Source organism: Pyrgilauda ruficollis, unplaced genomic scaffold (assembly GCF_017590135.1).
Source record: "Pyrgilauda ruficollis isolate IOZ18807 unplaced genomic scaffold, ASM1759013v1 scaffold31, whole genome shotgun sequence".
NCBI classification, from domain to species: domain Eukaryota; kingdom Metazoa; phylum Chordata; class Aves; order Passeriformes; family Passeridae; genus Pyrgilauda; species Pyrgilauda ruficollis.
This window is the reverse complement of record NW_024524489.1, coordinates 584,141-603,489: the sequence shown is the minus strand read 5'-3', so window position 1 is coordinate 603,489 and position 19,349 is coordinate 584,141. Positions and strand designations below refer to the sequence as shown.

The window sequence follows — 19,349 nt, the reverse complement described above, 5'->3', positions numbered from 1 at the left end:
CGAGGACTCCCAGAGCTGTCAGCTCTTCAGTGAGCTCCTGCCCTGCTCTGTGGCACTGGAAAGCTGCCCTGACTCTAGGGATCCCAGCCCTCATCCTGGGAAGAACATGCTGGGAGTGCAGAGCTGCTGGACTGCCCCACCATCCCTTTTTATTTTGCCACATCCCTGGCTGAGGAGTGCCTGCCTCTTCCTCAGTAACTCTGAAATCACCTTTACCTCAAGTCAAGTTGAAGTGCAGGGGCATACAAGAAGTCTGTTTTTACAACATCCAAAAAAGAAACAGTTTTAGGGAAAATTTAGGTGACAAAGATAAAAGAACAAAACCAAACAAACCCCCCCCCCAAAACCCCACAACCAAAATTCAATTGACATTGCTCTTATACCTGAAACACCCCTCTCCCAAAACCCAGCTAACCTGCTGCAGATCCTTTCCTGAGACTGTTTTTCTATGTAACATTCATCTGAGCTGCATTCAACAGGGAACTTCTTGGCAAAACGCTTCAGCTTTTGTCACTATTTGTCTTTATAAGCCTTGCTGACAGTTTGGGAAATTTTTTTCCCTTGAAAACAGCCACACCAAAAGAGACTCAGCTTTCCTCCCAAGTCTCTTCTCCAAGGACACAGTATCAGGGACCTAATGCAGTTATTTAATGCATTTTCTCCTTGATGAAAAGGCCTATTCCTAAGAGTGCATATTAAGTGGTAGAAAGAATCGGTTTTGGTTTTGACAAAGCAATTATAGAAAGAGTATAAAGAAGAATGAAAAAACCTAAACCAGTCTGGCAAGTTGTACATTGATCTGAGTGATACCAACAGCTTCATACAGTGGCATCAAAACAGAAACAGAGCAGATCCCAGGAAATACAGGTGGAGGAGCTGGGTGGTACCTGCCAGCACAGTCCTGAGGAGGCTGTGCTGCTGCACGAAACAAAGGCTGTCTCAAGGAGGAGACTACTCCCTCCCTTGAGGGGGCACAGTTGGAGCAATGCCCCCACAACAGCTCCCAAGATGACCTTCAGAATTAGCCAAATGTGTAAATTTATGGCATTTTTCCAAGGTGGCAGGTCTGAATAAGGAGATTTTGGGTGGAATGCACCACACAGCAGATTTTTTTTGCAGTAGTATCAGAATCCAGAGAGATGAATACCAGCGATAATTACTTCCACAGTAAAAAGGCTTAAGTAAAAATCAGGCAATCCTCAAGCACACCTTGCAGCTGACCAGCCCAGCTCCCCCTGATGTCAACAGGACTCCAGGGCCATCCAGCCCGAGTCCTTGTGGTGCACAGTGTCCCTCCAGAGGTCAGCTGTGGGACAGCTGCAGCATCCTTGGGCTTTGACATCCACAGAGAAAACCCAGCACCATGCAGAGACAGCAAGTGGAACAGCGGATGTAGCTGGATTGTCCCACATGTTCCAGGAGGGACTGTGCAGTGCTCTCAGCCTGGCACCTTCTGCTAGCACCAAACAAAACTTCATAGCCTTTGTATTTTGAATAATTGGAAGCACGCATTCAGCAGTGAAACATTTTCATGTGTAATTAGATGATTTTGGAGCTGCAAAGTGAGCATGCCAGTAATGGGGGCTTTATCTATCATGGGGAAGAATGTATGTTGCAGGAACAATTGAGGTTAATGTTTAAGAGTACATTAAACAAGGGGGAAACAGTAATAAACGTTCTTTGGAATAATCTTGATTTGGACATGATTTAGCAGTGATCTCATTATTAGACACAGTGGGCAAAACCTCTCTGCTGTGGGCTCCACAGATGGCATTCATCCAGGGAACCATGAAGCCAGTGGAGCACCTCTTGGACTGTCCCAGAAGCTCCTTCCTGGCTGTGAGGGATGTCCCCGTGGGAAGGGAGGGGAGCTGCTTGCAGCACCCAGGACAGAGCAGCCCCAAGGCTGCCCTAACTCCCAGCACACCGGAGCTCTGGGCAGCACTGCCCTCAGGTGAGCACTCGGCACTGGCACGCCTGGGCCCGTACCAGAGCACGTGGACACCGTGCCCACACCTGGGCTGTGCCGTGTCACCCAGGCTCGGCTCTGGGAGCTCCAGGCATGCTCAAAGCTCGGGGCAGTTCACACCTTCCCTTCCTTAGGGCGGTCAATACCACTTCCTTAGTGCGGTCAGTTTTTACTGGCACCATCCCACTTGCATTTCCTGCAGTAGTTTGCCACTCTCCAAGACTGAGCTGTCAGTCAAAAAGAGCCCAGCAGCTTGAGGCTTCAGACCATGGAATAATTTTCTCTGGTGAGCTTTATTTATCTCTATAGGCAGGGAATACTCTGAATTTCTCTAAGAGGATTTTAATCCTATTTCTTTTGGAGACATTTCAGTACCCTAATATAAGAGCAGTGCCTCTGCTCTTGAAGCCACATTGCTTTGAACCATCCAATATGATGCTGAGCTGCTGAAAAAGGAAGCTTTGCTTCTTGCATCATGAATCCTCATTATCACTCTCAAAAAGCTCATGGAAGGCTGATCACCATGAGAAAATAAATCAAGCATAAAATTCTACACATATACACGTGCAGTTACATGCACATTCACATTTGGGGTGAAATACCAAGTACCCAGACTGGTTATAGTCTGGTTGTGGTGTTTCCACAACTTCCAGAGAAAAGGCATGCAAATGTTTCAGACAGGATATTCAGTTATTTCCATATTGGACTAAATTTCAAAATACATGTGCTAACATTTCTAATGGGAATTTAATGTGTGCTGCTCAACAAAGTGAAAAAGAAGAATTTACCCTGGGCCTTTGGCCAAGACATGTGTCTCCTTATTTGTGGCAACAGCAAAAGCAAGTCTTACACAGAACAGGCTAGGAAACATCCTCTACTGTGCCATGTCTGCATCAACCATTTAGTGCAGCCAAGGAGAAAGAGAGGCCTGGATGCTATGTTTTCCAAAAAGGAAAGCAATACACCAAGGCACGACAGTGCATCACCACCAGTCCAGCCAATTCGCACCACAGAGTGCTAACACGAAATAGCTGCTGAACAAATGGCACTCCTTTTGCAGGGTAAATAATGAAACTTTATGCTAAAACAATGTTTTCTCTTGTTGTGACTCACCACACAGTCCCATGGCTTTCATCAAACGCCTTTCCATGCTGTTGGACATGCATCCAGCTGTGTCACCACTTTCCTGGCAGAAGAGATTTCACATCAAAAAACAATTCTTTTTTTTTTTTAATTTTTTTTTAATTTCCTAACGCTAGAGGTGATTTGCAAATAATTCAACAGCCAGGCTTGGCCAGGAACAAGACAGGCAGTGTTGCTGCAGTTATCCCATGCATACATGGCTACTGAGCCTGGCAGGAGCACTGAGGGCTGGGCTGGCAGTGCATTTGGGAATTCGGCACTAAAGGAAACGGACGGAAAGGAGATGCAGAGCTCGGGCAGTCCCAGGGTTAGTGCTGCTGCCTTTTAGAAGGACTTAGGCTTCACTTGACAAGCTCTGAGCGTTTTCCCCCGTTCACTGGCAGTTTTCTGCCGTTCATACAGGTTTCTCTGTCCAACTGACTGCGAACGATCCCATTTCCATCCAAGCTCATTTACATGATTGTGCTACACAAACCCTGGGGGAATGGCCGGGCAATCGGGTGATACACGAACCTCGCCACTCCATTTTTGTGGCAACTCCAGAAAAGTCTGGAGCTGAAACAACCACACAGCGTTTCCTCTTCCCATGGGGGAGGAAAAGGAGGCTTGCCGAGTAAGTCAGCTACAAGCAGAGAGAGCCCAGGACACCCAAGTCCTTCCCGAGTGCCCGCCTCACCCCCGGCAGGGCGCTGGTCTGTACCGAGCTGAGGGGATCCGGTGGCGCTGAGGGGAGCCGGTGGCCCTGAGGGCACCAAGAGGACGCGGTGGCCCTGAGGGGATCGGTGGCACTGAGGGGATCGGTGGCACTGAGGGGATCCGGTGGCGCTGAGGGGATCCGGTGGCGCTGAGGGGAGCCGGTGGCCCTGAGGGGATCGGTGGCACTGAGGGGATCCGGTGGCCCTGAGGGGATCCGGTGGCGCTGAGGGGATCCGGTGGCGCTGAGGGGAGCCGGTGGCGCTGAGGGGATCGGTGGCGCTGAGGGGATCCGGTGGCGCTGAGGGGAGCCGGTGGCGCTGAGGGGAGCCGGTGGCGCTGAGGGCCCCGCCGCCGAGGGGAAACGGTGACGCCTCACGGCTCCCAACCGCCGACGCCGTTGCCAAGGAGACGGCCACGGCGACGATGGCGGCCGCTGAGGAAGGCGGGGGTCCGGCTGCGGCCCCCGAGCCCTCAGCGTCCTCCTGCTCCTCAGGTGAGTGCCCCGGGCTGCCGAGGGTCGCAGCCGCCGCCGCTGCCGGGCGTGGTGGCGAGAGGGCGGCGGGGCTGGGGCAGAGCCGGCGCGCTGTGAGGGCTGAGCGCAGCCTCGCCGGGCACGGGCGCGCTGCACATCGCCCCCCTCACGGCCCGCGCCTCTCGCCGCTGGCATTTACCTCCGTTTGGGTGTCCGCACGGCCAGACCGGCGCGTCCTTGGCAGGGAACACTGTTTGGGTCATCACCGGCTCTCCAGCATCCTCCCCTTCCAGCAGTTTCTCTCCCGTTAACGCCAGTCTCCCCTACAGGCCGCCCGCTCCTCTGAGTCGCAGTCCAGGGAAAATAAACCAACCGCGGCTGCTCACCCTGTTCCCTGTCCCTGGGCGCAGCAGCACCTCACCCCCGACTCCCCAGCCCCGCAGAGGCTGCCCCGGAGCGCAGCAGCCGGCCCCGAGCCCCTGTCCCGCGGGTGCTGCTCGCACAGCTGATTGCCAGGTGCCGGCAGCCAGGGCTGCCTGCCGCGGGCGGACGGGGCTCCGCTGCATCCCGCCTTGGGGATACTGAGGTGACTGGAAGGTGCAAGGCGGGCTGAAGACAAAAGGATGCACATCTTTTGGTCCAACCCAGCCATAAGCTCGGAACTGCCTTTACAGCGCCCAGGACTGGGCCCAGTTTCCCAAAGGACTGGTTATGGGCTGAGGTCTCCACACGACATTGAAACCTGCTCAGTTCAGACCTAAGCGCCCATCACTGTGCTCAGCTGTGCCTCAGCCCAAGGCATTACGGGAGAACTGACACCGAAAAAACACAGCATTATAGGCTATTCGTGATACTGGAATTCAGTTTTAGGAAGATTTTGCTGCATCACTCCTATTAAACATTAGTCACAGCCAAAAAATCCAGTGCAATTATTCACATAAAGTTGTAAATATAGCATGCCATTGTTACCATATTGAGGCATTACGGGAGAATTAACACCGAAAAACACAGCATTATAGGCTATTTGTGATACTGGAATTCAGTTTTAGGAAGATTTTGCTGCATCACTCCTATTAAACATTAGTCACAGCCAAAAAATCTAGTGCAATTATTCACATAAAGTTGTAAATATAGCATGCCATTGTTACCATATTGGTTCCTTTTATACTGACATACAGGGTGCATGTGAAATATTAAAATAATACTGTAATAAGCAGCTCAAAAGCACCAGAAAAATCTGATCAGAACTAAAATGGTACTCAATTGTGCATTACACCGTGAGCAAAAATGAAAGTGTGCAGTAAATGTAAGGTGTGCCATCAGTCTCCTGTCCAGCATGGGGCAGAGGTTATAGGGAGCAAGTATCTCAAGGAACCTCCAAGATGATCCATGAAATAAATCCAAATCCATACATATTGAAATGATATCCATTTGTTCACGTTTGTTCATTGAAGGTTAGTTACTAACAGGTTTTTACCAAGCGCAGTTCTGCTCATGCTCTGTGGCATTACTAACCTATGTCCAAGGAGAATGTCACTTCTTCAGTGTTTGCTGCTTCAGGGGGAGAAAGCAAGGAAGAAAAAGCAAGTTTTCATCCTAAATAAGTTCCTAAAAAAAATCCAGGTGCAAATCTGGATGACTAACAGTGGGAAGAAAGTTTTTTGGAAGCAAACCGAAGTTCCTTACTGCTGCAGGATGGTGGGAAGTGGAACAAATGCATAAGAGAACATTTAATCTAGTCAGTTCCATCTAAGTATCTTTAAAAAACATTTAAGCTTGTCAGTTCCATCTAAGTATCTTTCTTTTGCTGAATTTCAGTGGTGTAAGTACTGTAAGAGCCTTCCCTGCAGAGCCTTCCTGCTGCTCCTCCTCACAGCCCCTGCAGAGTTTGCATCACAACTTTTCCCTGTACTCAGTAGCCAGAAAAAACTTCCAGTATTGAGGATTTGCTCAGAAATTGCTTCAGGCTCTAAAGGGCAGGCTCTGTGGGGACTCCAGGGCTCACTTCTAGCAGGGCATTTCTCTGAAGTACCCTTATTTCTCAGCTCTGAGCTTTAGGACTGCAGGGTTGCTATAGGTGTAACTCCTGTCAGCAGGATAAAAATATCTGCATTTATTCCCTTTCACTGGACAAAATGCCACAGGAAGAGCAACATGGTAGGGATGAGAACGAACAAGCCACAGGTGACAGATTTAAGTTATTGCTACCTAAAGATTTAATTGTTTGATATAAGAATATACTTTTTTATTATCAGAATGAGGGCTACGTAATGCCTAAACAGAAAGGGATTTAAGTAATGCCATGTTTAGATGGAGAACATCTGAGAGCAGCTGACCTATTCAGACCAGGTTTCATTGCAAAGAGAAAGTCTTTGCATTTTAGTACCCACTTCTGCAAGGGAGCAGCTCCTAATAACAACACCTTCACCCAGCATAGCTGCATGCACAGGGAGGGAGCTGAGGGCCTTGTCTGGTAGGGAAAACAAGAGGCACAGTTCTCAGAAATCTGCCAACAGCTGACCCAATCTCTGCTCCAAAACTAGGCTGGACACAGAACTTCCTAAGAAATGAAAGGCAATAGCTACAGAAACTACAGCTGGCAAGTTGTACCTGTGCTACAAAAATTACCTCTCTGTCCATTCCCAACATGAATCACCTTCAGTCATCTTTTTCTGCTTTTCCTGCAGTTTTCTCTCAGGCTTCCTTTCCAGAATGGGAGGTTTTGCCTCACAAAGTCTGTTGGAATCGTGCATCCTTCTGCATCTCTCTCTGCAATCTCCCCTTCTCACAGACATCCACAAAGCACCCAGCAGTAGCCAGGCAGATGCTGGCTGCTCCAATTTACAGACTACATTGCAATAAATTAGAAACCCAAACAAACCAAGCCCCAAGTGTTCTCTAACAGATGTTCCTTCACCTGTTTGTGTTGCATGTCCTGTAAGAGTTCTGGAGGATGGGCTGACCCAAGGCTTGCTGAAGCTGATAGGAAGCTTCCCATCCACTTAGGAAAGCTTCAGAAATGGTCCCTACAATGTCTGACCCTTCCTGACCCTCCAGCCACGAGTGCTTTTAGCTTTTTTAGCTAAAAGAGGCAAAAAAACCTAAAAGAAAAAAACCAAAAAACATCCAGAATTGAGGCAAGTGCAAAGTCCTGCACTGAATTTTTTTCAAGAAGCTTGTGATGCATGACCTGGAAGAGCCTCTTCCCAGACCAGTGCCCTGCTATCTGTATTTTTTTTTCTCCAAGGGTTTTGTTGCAGAGAAATTTGACTTACTCTTTATGTACATAGCCTAGCAGGAAGTTCATGCATCAGCTACCAGATCAAAAAAAAAACCAACAAACCAATAAATGGGGAAGGTGCTCAGGCACTGATGAGATGATGTTAGTATAAATTTTAGCATCAATTTTATGTTTCAGCAAGTGCAGAGGACACGGTGTCTTGTGATTTTTCCCCCCGTTGAAAATAACAGATGAACAGCCTCCCCTTAGGCTTCCAAGTAATTGTAGATTATAACAGTTCCTTGAATGGAGAGAAGTTACCCTACAGCTTCTTAACTTAATTTTCTCCTTGAATGAGACCTCTTCAGAACAGTAGGATGACCAGAAAGAAAAATTTAGTAAGGTGCTACTTGGGTTTATATAGTCTCTATACGTGCTGCCCACAGTAACACATAAATTAGTTCAAAGCCTAGTGTTCTGTCCACGTAAAGTGGATATTTTCATGCTGTGAATATGGTCTAATTCCTGATTTTACTGGCATATCATTATAATCTCACCTGTGAGATTACATGTTTTCTTTTTTGTCCATGCAGAAAGTACTTCCTTGAAAGAAGAAAATCTTCCCTATCCTGGGATGCTACCAGTAGATAAAAGACTTCTACACTTACAGATCTACAAACTTCTTCAGTGTGTTCACGAGAAAGACAAGAAGCAAATAGAAAATCTGATCCAGAAAGGATTCCCAGATCTCATTAATTACACAGAGCCCAAGGAAGGATATAGTGCCTTTCACGTGGCCTCCATGAAAAATGACATTGAAATGTGCCGCTTCCTGCTGGAACACGGAGCTCGCCCAAATGTCCACGACAACATGGGATGCACTCCAGCCATGAAGGCAGCTGAGCTAGGCTATGAGGTGATTTTGGAATTACTAGCAAAGGCTAATGCAGACATGACTGCTGTGGATAATGAAGGGAAAGGTGAGTGAGAAGGAAGTACCATAAAGCAATCCCTTAACTGTGTGACACACTTACTACACGTGATGTGTCCCGCCTGTGGAGAGGAACTGTGCTTGAGGGTTATCCTTACAGCCCAACAGAAGCTGTTGGCCATAACAGCTTTGATGAAAATGAAAATAATTCTCCCTGAAGAGTCTAGGCCTTCAAATCATAAGTCTCCCTAGTAAGAGCGGAGAGGTGGCTTATAATTGAGACTCACATTCCTCCCATGGCCTGTGGCATACTGAGCTCTGGTTTTCTCCTCAAGTAAAGTCTCAGAAGTCTTTTTTGCGTGGCCACACCCTCAGTGAAAGGGTCTCTATTGCAGGCTGGTCAGCTGTGAAGCTCACAGGCTCACAACCCTTCTGGTAATCTCCTTTTGCACCCTAATCCCCACTGTTTTCCTTTGCAGGTATCTTGTTTTACTGCCTTTCACCTACAGGACGCCACTCCCACTGCCTGCAAATTGCCTTTGAATATGGTGCAGATGTCAACAACTGTACCACTACTGGGAGGTCAGTGCTTCTACAAGCCTGTGAGCAAGCTCATGAGGTTAAAGAAATATGCCTGATTTTCTTGGAGAAAGGAGCAGATCCCCATGCAAAAGACCCGGTATGAGACTTTCTGTAACTAAGAACAGATACAGGAGTACAGAGCAGAGTACATGACCTTAAATCCTCACACTAAAATAATAAAGCAGTGAAAATTGCTTAACTATGTGGCCATACCTCTTCCCCTCTTCTGTACCACCCTTTTTTTGGAGGAGAGAGATTTAAGTCTTCTTTTGGATTTTTGTAGGTTTAGAGTGCAAATATTTCCCCAAACTTAAATGTAACTGGGTCAGCTGTTAGGAGCTGCAGTTCACTGTACTTCAGTGGAGCAGTGCTGAGTTGTATTTGCCTTGATGTGACCTTAGATTTTCAGAGTTGAAATAGTATTCACTAAAAGTTATTTTAGTGAATAATATTTGCTAAAAGGTAGGGAAAATCTGATGAGCAATCAAGGCAGGAACGAGGCATAAGGAACTTTTTCCTCTTTTGGATGTCTTAATCATTTATTTGTTTACTTCCTTAATTTAACAAAGACCTGAAAGACTGAAGCTCTGTGCTGTTGATAAATCAAGAAGCTCAGGCTTTCCCTTGGAGTTATCCAAAGCAAACATCCATTATTATCTAAGAAAAGACAACATCAATGTATTAGAGTGAACTTTCCCTCACAGAACCATAGTGAAATTCCCTGGTTGCTTTGCCTTTCCCATAGCACTCCTCCAGCCATAGCTCCTTATGCTCCTGTTTTTGTAAGCTGAGGCAGTATTTTGTGTTAGATGTTGTAAATACACATGAGAAGATACCCACAGAATAGAGGATTCCTTAAGTAAGGAACTGATTTTCATGGGCATTATTCAAGGGACCCAAGCCTTCAGTGTACTTGAGTTGCTGGCATCTGACTGCTCTCTCTCATCAGCACTATGAGCAGATTCTGAACGCTTACCTGCAAGTATCTGGAAGCTGTAAGGCTTGTTTGCTCGCAGCGGTGGCTAAAGGAGCCGTGCAGTTTCACGGCAGCTCGGCTCAGGCAGTGCCGCTGCTGTCCCCGAGCAGCCGGCACACACGGAGCGCTGTCCCGCTGCCCCGCAGGCCACGGGGCGCACGGCCGTGATGGAGGCGGCGCGGGAAGGGGCGGCCGAGGTGGTGCTGGGGCTGCTGCGGAGGGGAGCCGACGTCAACCTGTTCGACTTCGAAAGACACAGCGCTGCACATTTCGCGGCCAAAGGAGGCTTTTTTGAGGTATTCACATTTGTGCTGTTAAAGCCTTGCTGCAAAGCCAAACCTGGGTGGGGTTTTTGTTGGCACAGGGTTTTGCTTTGAGTTTTTGGAGTGTGTTTTTGTTGGGGTTTTTTGAGTCCATTATCTCAGCTGATCAAAGCATAATGATCAGTAATCAAAAGCAGATTCTTTGTAGGTATCAAAGGGATTCCAGCAGTGATAGATAGGCCCAGCTGGCAAGAAGATTGTCCTTGGTGTCTACAACTGCACAAGGTTTCTGTTTCATCAGTTAAATAAGCATAATACTATAGAAAACGTTAATGTTATATGTGCATTGACCAGCTGGACTTGGGAGAAAACTTCATTATTAGAATGGGAATGTAAGATATTGCATTTATTTGTAAATCGGTCTCACATTTTCACTTGTTAAGAACGGACAAGATTTTTGGTGGGACTCTGTTTGTTTTTCTAGATTCTGACGATTATTTCAGGTTATGGTGCAGACTTGAAACTGATTGCTATGAATGGTAACACACCACTTCATTATGCTGCAGAGGGAGGATTTACAGATTGCTGCAGGTATATAGGACAAAGAGGTACATTAAAACTAAATTACTTCACAACTATTATCTGTATTTTATTTCTGTGCTAAAGGAAAGATTTCATTTGGGTATCTCTGAAGGATTTGACTCTTGGGTACCCTGTAACAAAATTCTCATTCAGAAGGGCCTAACAGAGGCTCTTATCTCATGTGGATGAGAAAACATTTCTCAAAGAAAGCAGCAGAAACACCAGGGGTTTGTATAACTTAGTGTTGGACAGTATTAAATGGTTCTGGGTTTAGTTTGGTTTAGATATATTGTATTGAAACTTCTAATAGAAAATACATTTTTGATTTGATAATCACTTAAAAACAATCTCTGTGCAGTCATGAGGAAAACTTCATGGCCATGGGTATTGAAACATGCCCTGAAGCAGCTGTGATCCTTTCCTGACTTGATCAGATGAGCATGGCACTTCAAGCTTTGATCCAAGAGCACCATGCAAAATCCCACATTGTGTTCTTGTGATCAAACAAGTGATCCATTGCCAAATTGTAATGTTGGGGTATAGAAATAAGTGACACTTTAATCTTAGTCTACTTCTTAACCTTGCTCTCCACTGCAAGTAAAAATGTAAAGTTTCCTCTGAACTTCTCCTTACACATATTCATGAGTGGATAAATAAATAGAGCATGGGTTGCTCAATGCTTCTCCCTTTGGGAAAAAAATACAGACACGCGTCTGACCTTCCAGCCTGGGATCAATGATGTGGCTCCACCTACCACTGCTATTTATATAAAATTGTAGGCCTATGTATCACAAGTTTCTTATTTTATATAATGTTAGCCATATTGTGTCCGTATTTCTAGGCTGTGATCCTACGTGGTCAAACTTGGCAAATCTGACCCCAAGGGATGTTGCCAAGCTGGGTGGGTTCAAAGCAGCAGCAGCAGTATTGCGCAAAGCTGAAAAAGCCCTTAAAAAGCCAGATGAGATCCTTGCCTGGTACCTGAAGGTGTACGACTGGTCCTTGCAGCACGAGGATGCCATCCGCAAGGAGTTTGAGATTGATGAAGAAGGAGATGGGATGGTATCCAGAAGTGATTTTATGTCAGTCATTCGGAAGCGCTGGGGCACCGCGGATGAGGAACAAATAGAAATTCTTGCTAAAAAGCATGAAGTATCTACTGACAGGATCAGCCTTGATGATTTTTTTAAAGGCTCAAAATACCTGCAGAAACCCTTTCTGCTATCATCCTTTGGGCCCAAAGCGAAGAAGAAGAAGAAACCGCAGAGAAAGAAAGGCAAGAAAGGCCTCCCTGTGCCAATTTGTGTAATCCCAAAGAGTGAACGCCCGCTGAGGGAAGATGGCTTCCCTACCTACATGGTTGAGGCTGTCCCAAACATTCCTGAAGAACAGCGTTTCAAACGGGCCCTCCAGTCCGTCCATCCCGTATTCGATGACCGTGCCTGGTACGCAGAGGAGCCGAGGAAAACCCTCATGGATATCAACTACCTGGTCAGAGAAGGAGACTTTGTGTCTCTGCAGAAAGCCTTCGACCAGGGCGTGCCAGTAGACATAAAAGATAAATTTTACAAAACACCTTTGATGGTTGCATGTGCAAGTGGCAACATAGTTCTGGTGGAGTTTCTTCTGGAAAAGGGGTAAGATAATTTCAATTTAATTGCTGTTTTGGGAAGGCTTTCAAAAGCATAAATATCCAGTAAATATTTGGATGCAAAAGGCTATGGTTTGTTTTTTGCTTACTTAACGTTTAATATTAAAGTTAGTTCCCTAAGATCTCAAGTCACAGGGGGTAAGTTTATTATTTTTCACATTTTAGTAGCGTGGAAATGAAAACAGCCAAGAGACAAGTTCCCCAGGACTGAAATTTCTGGTGTCTGGGCTGTTGACATTTGGTGAGCAGCAGAGGTTCATACCCATGTCTCAAGTGGTGCATCTTCACAAGTGAACTCTCAAAACTGGGAAATGATTTTGGGGAAATCTGACTCAAAGGACTTACCTGAAATCATCGAGGTGATCCTGGACTTTCTTGTTAGACATGCCTGGTTTAAACCTTCTGTTTCCTCTGCAGCTGAGGCAAGCTGAAACAGCAGGATTTATATCAGAAGCCCCTGCTACTAATTAGCCTGTTCCTCATTTTAGAAGTGCTTCAGCAATTCAGTAGCCTGCAGACACACTTGTGAAAAATCTCAATGACAGCTTAAAAATGAAAGCAATTTCAGAAAGATTCAGTCATTCTTGTGTAACAGCGTAATCTCTTATTGTCAGACTGCTGTGGTCCTACAATCCTTCACATAAATGCTTAAATGAACATTTTTCAAAGATATTTACGTTAACTCTGTTCTCTCTCTGCTATGCATAGATAGAATTCATGTTAATATTAATATCTCAGGGAAAGGGGCTGTAGGCATTGCTCTGGTTCATTGCTCCGGTACCTGCAGATGGATCTTTCTGCACCCTGGTAATTACACTGACATTCCTGGAGCATACGGAAAATTGGGTAATGTGTGTATTCAGGTTTACCAAAGGTAAAGATGTAGGAGCTACCAAATTAATCCACCAGATTAATCTCTACTCCTTTTCCCAAGCCTCAGTAGACAGCACTGGAGTCACATCCTATTTAACAATAAGACCTAGAAACACAGTAACTGAGCTTGAAAAAATAGTACCAGTTTTGAGATTTTTTTTCAATTGACAGAAATTAAAATGGAGAGGAAAGTTATCAGTAACATTTAGGTTTGCACCTCTCAGCATCATGGGCTTGCAGTTTGGCACAGGCATTCAAATACCTTTTACAATATAACCTTTTCAGTACAGAACCACAATCCATATTGAATACAAAACAAAACATTTATCCAGATAAATGGTTAACATTTATTAGGTTAAAATTAAATTGGTGGTATCTACTTTCTGTCTTCCTTCAGAAAGAATTAGAAGTAAATGAAATTTGGTCTGATGGGAAATTCTGTGCTTCATGGGCAGAAAATGCCAAGGAATTTTTAAGTCAGTGCTGCATTGTCCCTGTTCCCATTGACTGGTTTCTTTCTGATAGGATGAAGTTAGGAAAAAGGGTTCAGGGGCAGACAGAGTCTGAGTGCAGGCAAAGTGGTTGGGTTGAGAGAAAAAGTGAAGTAACTGAAGGAGCTTATTTTAATGAGAATGAAAACAAATGAAAACTGCATACAAATAAACCATAACAGATTAGTGACTGAAAGATAAGAGAGATAAACGTGGTAGGTTAGGGGAATTTACTGTGCTAAGATCTCATCAAAGAAATTCAGAAAGAAATTCAGAAAATTCTTTCCAGTATAAAAAATTTAAACAAGGGAAGAAGAACAAGTGAATCTGTGCTTTTATTTAGACAATCACCTGACCTGAAGAGCAAACAGCTATCCCTGGAAGCAGCTTCCTTCATAATTTTTCTGCTTTCTTCCTTCCTCCTTGTCTTTTGGGAAGACAGCAGCTTTTTGTCCACCAAGTAAGTGGGACAGTGTCCCTAACTCCCTTCAGGAGTTCTAGGCTGAGAGTGCTTTTCCTCCCAGTTTCATCCAAAGGCAGCCTATTACAAGGATCTCCCTGAACTAGCCCTTGCTTTCTGCAGAGCATCCCGGTTTTAATTCGGGAGCAGAAACAGATCCTACCCAGCAGCACAGTAGCTGAATAGTTTTTGAGTGCTCAGACTCCCAAGGCAGACCTTGTGAAACGGTTTGTGGAAGGGAGAAGCCAGTGCAGGGAAATGAAGCAGGCAGAGGGCAGCAACACTGAAAGGAAAGGTGAGCACTTCCCTCTCTGCAGGCGAGCTCTGCAGTGTTGCCACATGTCCTGTAGCCCCTGTTCTTGGCCCAGAAGTGAACTTTTTGAGTTCCTTGATCTGCTTTCTGCCATTCTCGGTGAAGCTGGAGCACAAACACTAGCAGCCTTTTACAGGACTAAGGTGTTTTTTCCAGTACCCATGAAAAGCTCCATGTGAAGGACACTGATGGCTCAGGGGGAGACATGAGCAGCACCCAGGAACATTTACAATTACTATTCCATGACAAATTCAGGGATTCAAATGGGTTCAGAGTAGCAGCAGCAATATGAAAATAGCTATTTACATTGAAAATACCATTGCAGTGGGCAGTTCCAGCTGCTTGCACTTGGAGCTGGGGCTGTTACTGTGGGTACCCAACAGCTTCAGCTGCCACACCTGCTCTCACCCTGTGCAGGGCTGATGTAAATGCAACAGACAACTTCCTGTGGACTCCTCTGCATCATGCCTGCTATAATGGACACCTGGATGTCGCTGAGGTGCTGGTGAAGGCTGGAGCAGCCGTCAATGCCCCTGCAATAGGCGACGCCACCCCGCTGATGAGAGCCGTCGAGGCCTGCAGGCTGGACATGGTCTATTTCTTAATCACTGCAGGTGCTGATGTCCAAGCTATAGACAGCAATGGTAAATAGCAATGTCTCCAAAATAGGCTGTTTCTTTATTAAAAGCATCTGGAACACTTGGAGAACTGTTCTGCGTTTAGGGGTGCTGTCAGGATTGGGATGAAGGGAACAGGTTTGATATTAAGTCCCCAAAGTCTTATGAGGTGTCTTTTTACCTAATGGAAGAAAAAGCTTTTAGGCTTTTTTTCCTTTTTAAAGAGACAAAAGATAATTTTGTCCCTCCATCAAAAGAAAGCACATTCCTACACAGGTTCAGTTAGTTTTCTCTAGTCTGGAATCATTATTGAAAAAAGGCTTTCTTGGGCTTTGCATATCTAGAAAATGAAGTAACATGATTAATTACTCAATTCAGGAGATTGCTACTCCTCACAAGATGCATACAAAGTTATAAGTAGCTTTAATGAAAACATTCTATCTAGTTATTATTATTTGAGGGAACGTTAGATTTCAGCTGTGGCTCAGAGTATAGTCTGCCACTCATTTAAGTGATTTATTTTTAGGCACAGGCAGCCCTGGTTACAAAACTTCCTTGCTGCTCTACATGTAGATATAACTCCTGAGAAAAAATATTAAACAGAAAACCAAATCTGAGCCGGTACTGAAGTGTTACCTCCTCACAGCAGATCCCTCCTTCAGAGTTATTTCCACTGTCTCCAGAGTAATTTAAAAGTTCACATGCATCACCTTTCAAGCTCTTGCTCTAACATAGGAAGCAACACTGCTGCTCAATGAGACTTTCCTTGCCAAAATGCCTAGCAGTGAAACCCTGCTTGGAGAAGGGATGTGTACTCCTTATTTCTTATATCATGTGGAGTTCTGATTCACACAGCAGTTCAGTCTCACAGATACTTTACAGCCAGGACAGATTTTTTTCATTCATTAAGCACTGAAGCTCCTCATTTACATCAGGGGGCTTTCCCTTGCCAGCCACAGAGCAAGCACAGGCAGAAGGAGATGGGCAGCACAGCACAAGGTCAGGAATGCAGACCATCTCCTAGTGCTAAATGCTCTCAGCTCTCAGAGATCAAAATGACAACCTGCAGGACCAGTGTATTAAGCTGCAAATGGCAGAACATTAAGAACAAAGCAAGCAATACAAGAATTCCTGCAATATTCCTGCAAAACGGGTTTCAGGGCTCGTTTCTGCCAGGTTTTATTCCTGCACGCAGTGCTGATGACGGCTGGTCCTCACACCAATGTCAGGCAGCTGCTGGCACACGGGATGGGTAATAAAATACTGGCCATATTAAATTCAGTTGATTGTCCAGTTGCAATAAACCAATGCCAAAGTTAATTTTCATGGTTTACATATATATTTATTTTTTTAAATACAGGAAAGAGTGCTCTTGATCTTGCTCAAGTATTTGAAGACGATACAATAATTGAACTGCTCGAAAATCAACTGCAAATTTTGGCAGAAGAAAAAGAAAAAGAAGAAGCAAAGCCAGCAAAAGGTGGGAAGCCAAAACCAGCAGAGCCACCGAAACCTGTGAAGAAGGAGGTATGAGGGATGGCAACAAAGGACTGATTTGCTAATAGTTAGCAGGGAGCTTTCTTGTTTCCTTTCTTTGCCACCCATTCCTCTCTAATGCTGTAACTTGGGCAGCTTTGTTAAAGTGAGTATTTTCAGATGCCTGTACTTGTTCTTGTGAGTATTAGAACTTGTTTATTGGCTGAAATTTGTCTTGCTAACTAGACAAACTTCATGTCTTCCCCAGACACACATCAGAATGATGTCCTGTATCACTATTGAACACAGAAAAGTATTTCCTTTTCTTTTTCTCTCCTCCTGAAGCATATGCTCATCAGGCTCTGTTTTGGTAAACACTGAACAACTGGTAACCATAATTTCTTAAACAGAGAACCTCTTTTTTCACAAGATAAAAGCAATACCCTTCAAACTGGTTAAAAGATTTTTTATTCTCCTAGTTGAACTCACTGAGACAATACCAGGCTTGCTAACTTCCTATTTTCCATTTTGTCCCATATCCTTCCTCTTCCACTATTTACCTGAGTCCTGTTTCTCAAATCCCACACTGATGTTTGTCTATTTCTGAATGCTTTTCCTGCACCCTCTGGGAGTCTTGAGCACCTCAGCATTGCCCTACTCCCAAGCTGACACCAGCCTCCGTGACCACTGCTGTGGATGAGACCTTCCTGATTCACCAGTGGTACTTTTAGTCACATCCAGCATGCTATTTAGGGAGAAGATGAAATTTTATCTGCGTGGCTGGAGGTGTCCTTCAGCTGCCCTGGACAGTGCAGTAAATATGTCCCAGTAGCTAAATGTTGGCATTCCCCTTTCACAAAGGTTTTGAATGTCAGGAAAGCACAAGACTTTCAGAGGGAGGAGGATGACAACCTTAGGTGCTTGTTGATTCCTCACTTGAAAGAGGATGGGATCACCAGTGGTACAAGGTGACTGACTTGGGAGTCACAAAGAGCAGTAAATGTTTTAGTGCCCAAGGAAGAGAGGTCCCTTTTACCTTTCAAATGGGTGGCCCTTGCAATTTTTGATATAAAAAATCGGCGTTGACAGAAACAGGTTCTGAAGAGATTAAGAAAAATACTCCCCCAGTAAACATCGTAGCAGAGTATCAGAAGATGCAGGATGCATGCCTTGCTTCTGAACATGATGTATTGGTATAATTGGTACCTTCTTCCCCTTCAGTCTCCAGATGTGTCTCCACCACCTGAGGAAGAACCTGTTCCTGAAAAAACAAAGCGTTCCCGTAAGGACAGTTCTGCTTATTGGAAATCTTTGGCAGCGAGAGAAGACAAAAATGACGTCTCCTTCAGACCCAGAAAAGTACGTACAGCAGCAAAACGTGGTTGCAGTTCCATGGTAACTTAAAGGTGGACCTTGCTGAGATCAAAACCCAGAACAATGCAATGACATTTCCAGCATTCAACCAGCTTTTAGTTGACGTGACACAGCCTGGCGAGGTTGCCACCAAACAAGAGTAAATTAAAGAGTTCCTGGATGTATATTGTATAATTACACAAATATATATATATAAAAAACCAAATATTTGTGGAAATCAATCCCTTATCAGATTTTAAAATTGGATTAAAGGGGAGCCAGAGTAAAACAAAAATGCAACTACATTTATGACATGTATTTTTATACTCCTGCTTTTAAAATATAGGCGTCTATTTGCATAGCATGGGCACCAACTTCTAACTTGCCCTGTTGATTAGTTATCACATCATGACTTTTGGCAGTGACAGTTACTGAACTAGATGGATCACAGCACACTAAATATTTGCTACCTAGAGTTGGAATAGTGGAAATACAACTTTTGTGTCAGGGCCTTGTTAATACATGCTTAGAAATAACTGAGAAACAGAACAACATAATCACAGTGAGGTCGTTTTTGTAATATTTTTTTTCTCCTTAAAAAGGAAAAGAACGCCACTGAGCAGCTGTGTTTGGAGTTTGTTTATCATTTCCCTAACCCTGATTTATGCTAGTATCTACAATGGTCTCAGAGGACTGAGGCTACATAGCTGATAACTCTACAGCTAATTACTGTTTTCCACTCTGAGGATCGTGAGCCCGAGTCAGTAATTTTAAATAATTACCTTAAGATCTTCTTTCCCACATTATGTGTAATTGGAGTCCATGGCATGATATAGATTGGAAGTGACAACAAGAGAATGCTCTGTTTATACACACACAGATTGCTGACCTCTATTCTGCTGGGAGGCCACACTGCTTCTTTTCTGTGTCTCATAGTGGAAAGCAATGCTAGAACGTGGCTCCCTTTGGCTAACAATATCTTCTTAGTGCTTCTGTTGCAAAAGGCCCATCCAAAATAACTACACAAACCTTTATTTCGTAGATATGGAGCCCTGATGCCACAGCAATGCAGTTTGCAGAAAAGCGAGAATCGCTCCGAGAACGTGCTGCTCTTTGTGGTCACATGAAAGATTTTACAACCCTCTTCAATAGAAAATTTAAGGAATAAGCACAGCATCTGGAAAAAGCTGCTTCAGCTCATGTTTTGAGGAGACAAAGATGTAAAAGGCTACTCCTTTGCAAGGAAGGAATCGTGCAGTGCTCAGTAAATGTATCTCGGTT

General features: G+C 44.8%; 1 protein-coding gene across 1 annotated transcript; it reads left to right on the top strand.

Annotated features, from left to right (window-relative positions):
* The first annotated feature begins 8,134 nt into the window (after nucleotides 1-8,134).
* ANKEF1 (ankyrin repeat and EF-hand domain containing 1) lies at nucleotides 8,135-19,236 on the top strand. Its single transcript, XM_041473925.1, has 9 exons — nucleotides 8,135-8,480; nucleotides 8,911-9,110; nucleotides 10,136-10,285; nucleotides 10,737-10,860; nucleotides 11,676-12,471; nucleotides 15,040-15,266; nucleotides 16,600-16,766; nucleotides 17,937-18,074; nucleotides 19,111-19,236. The coding sequence occupies exons 1-9, from the start codon at nucleotides 8,135-8,137 to the stop codon at nucleotides 19,234-19,236; spliced, it is 2,274 nt and encodes a 757-aa protein (XP_041329859.1).
* The last annotated feature ends 113 nt before the right edge of the window (nucleotides 19,237-19,349 follow it).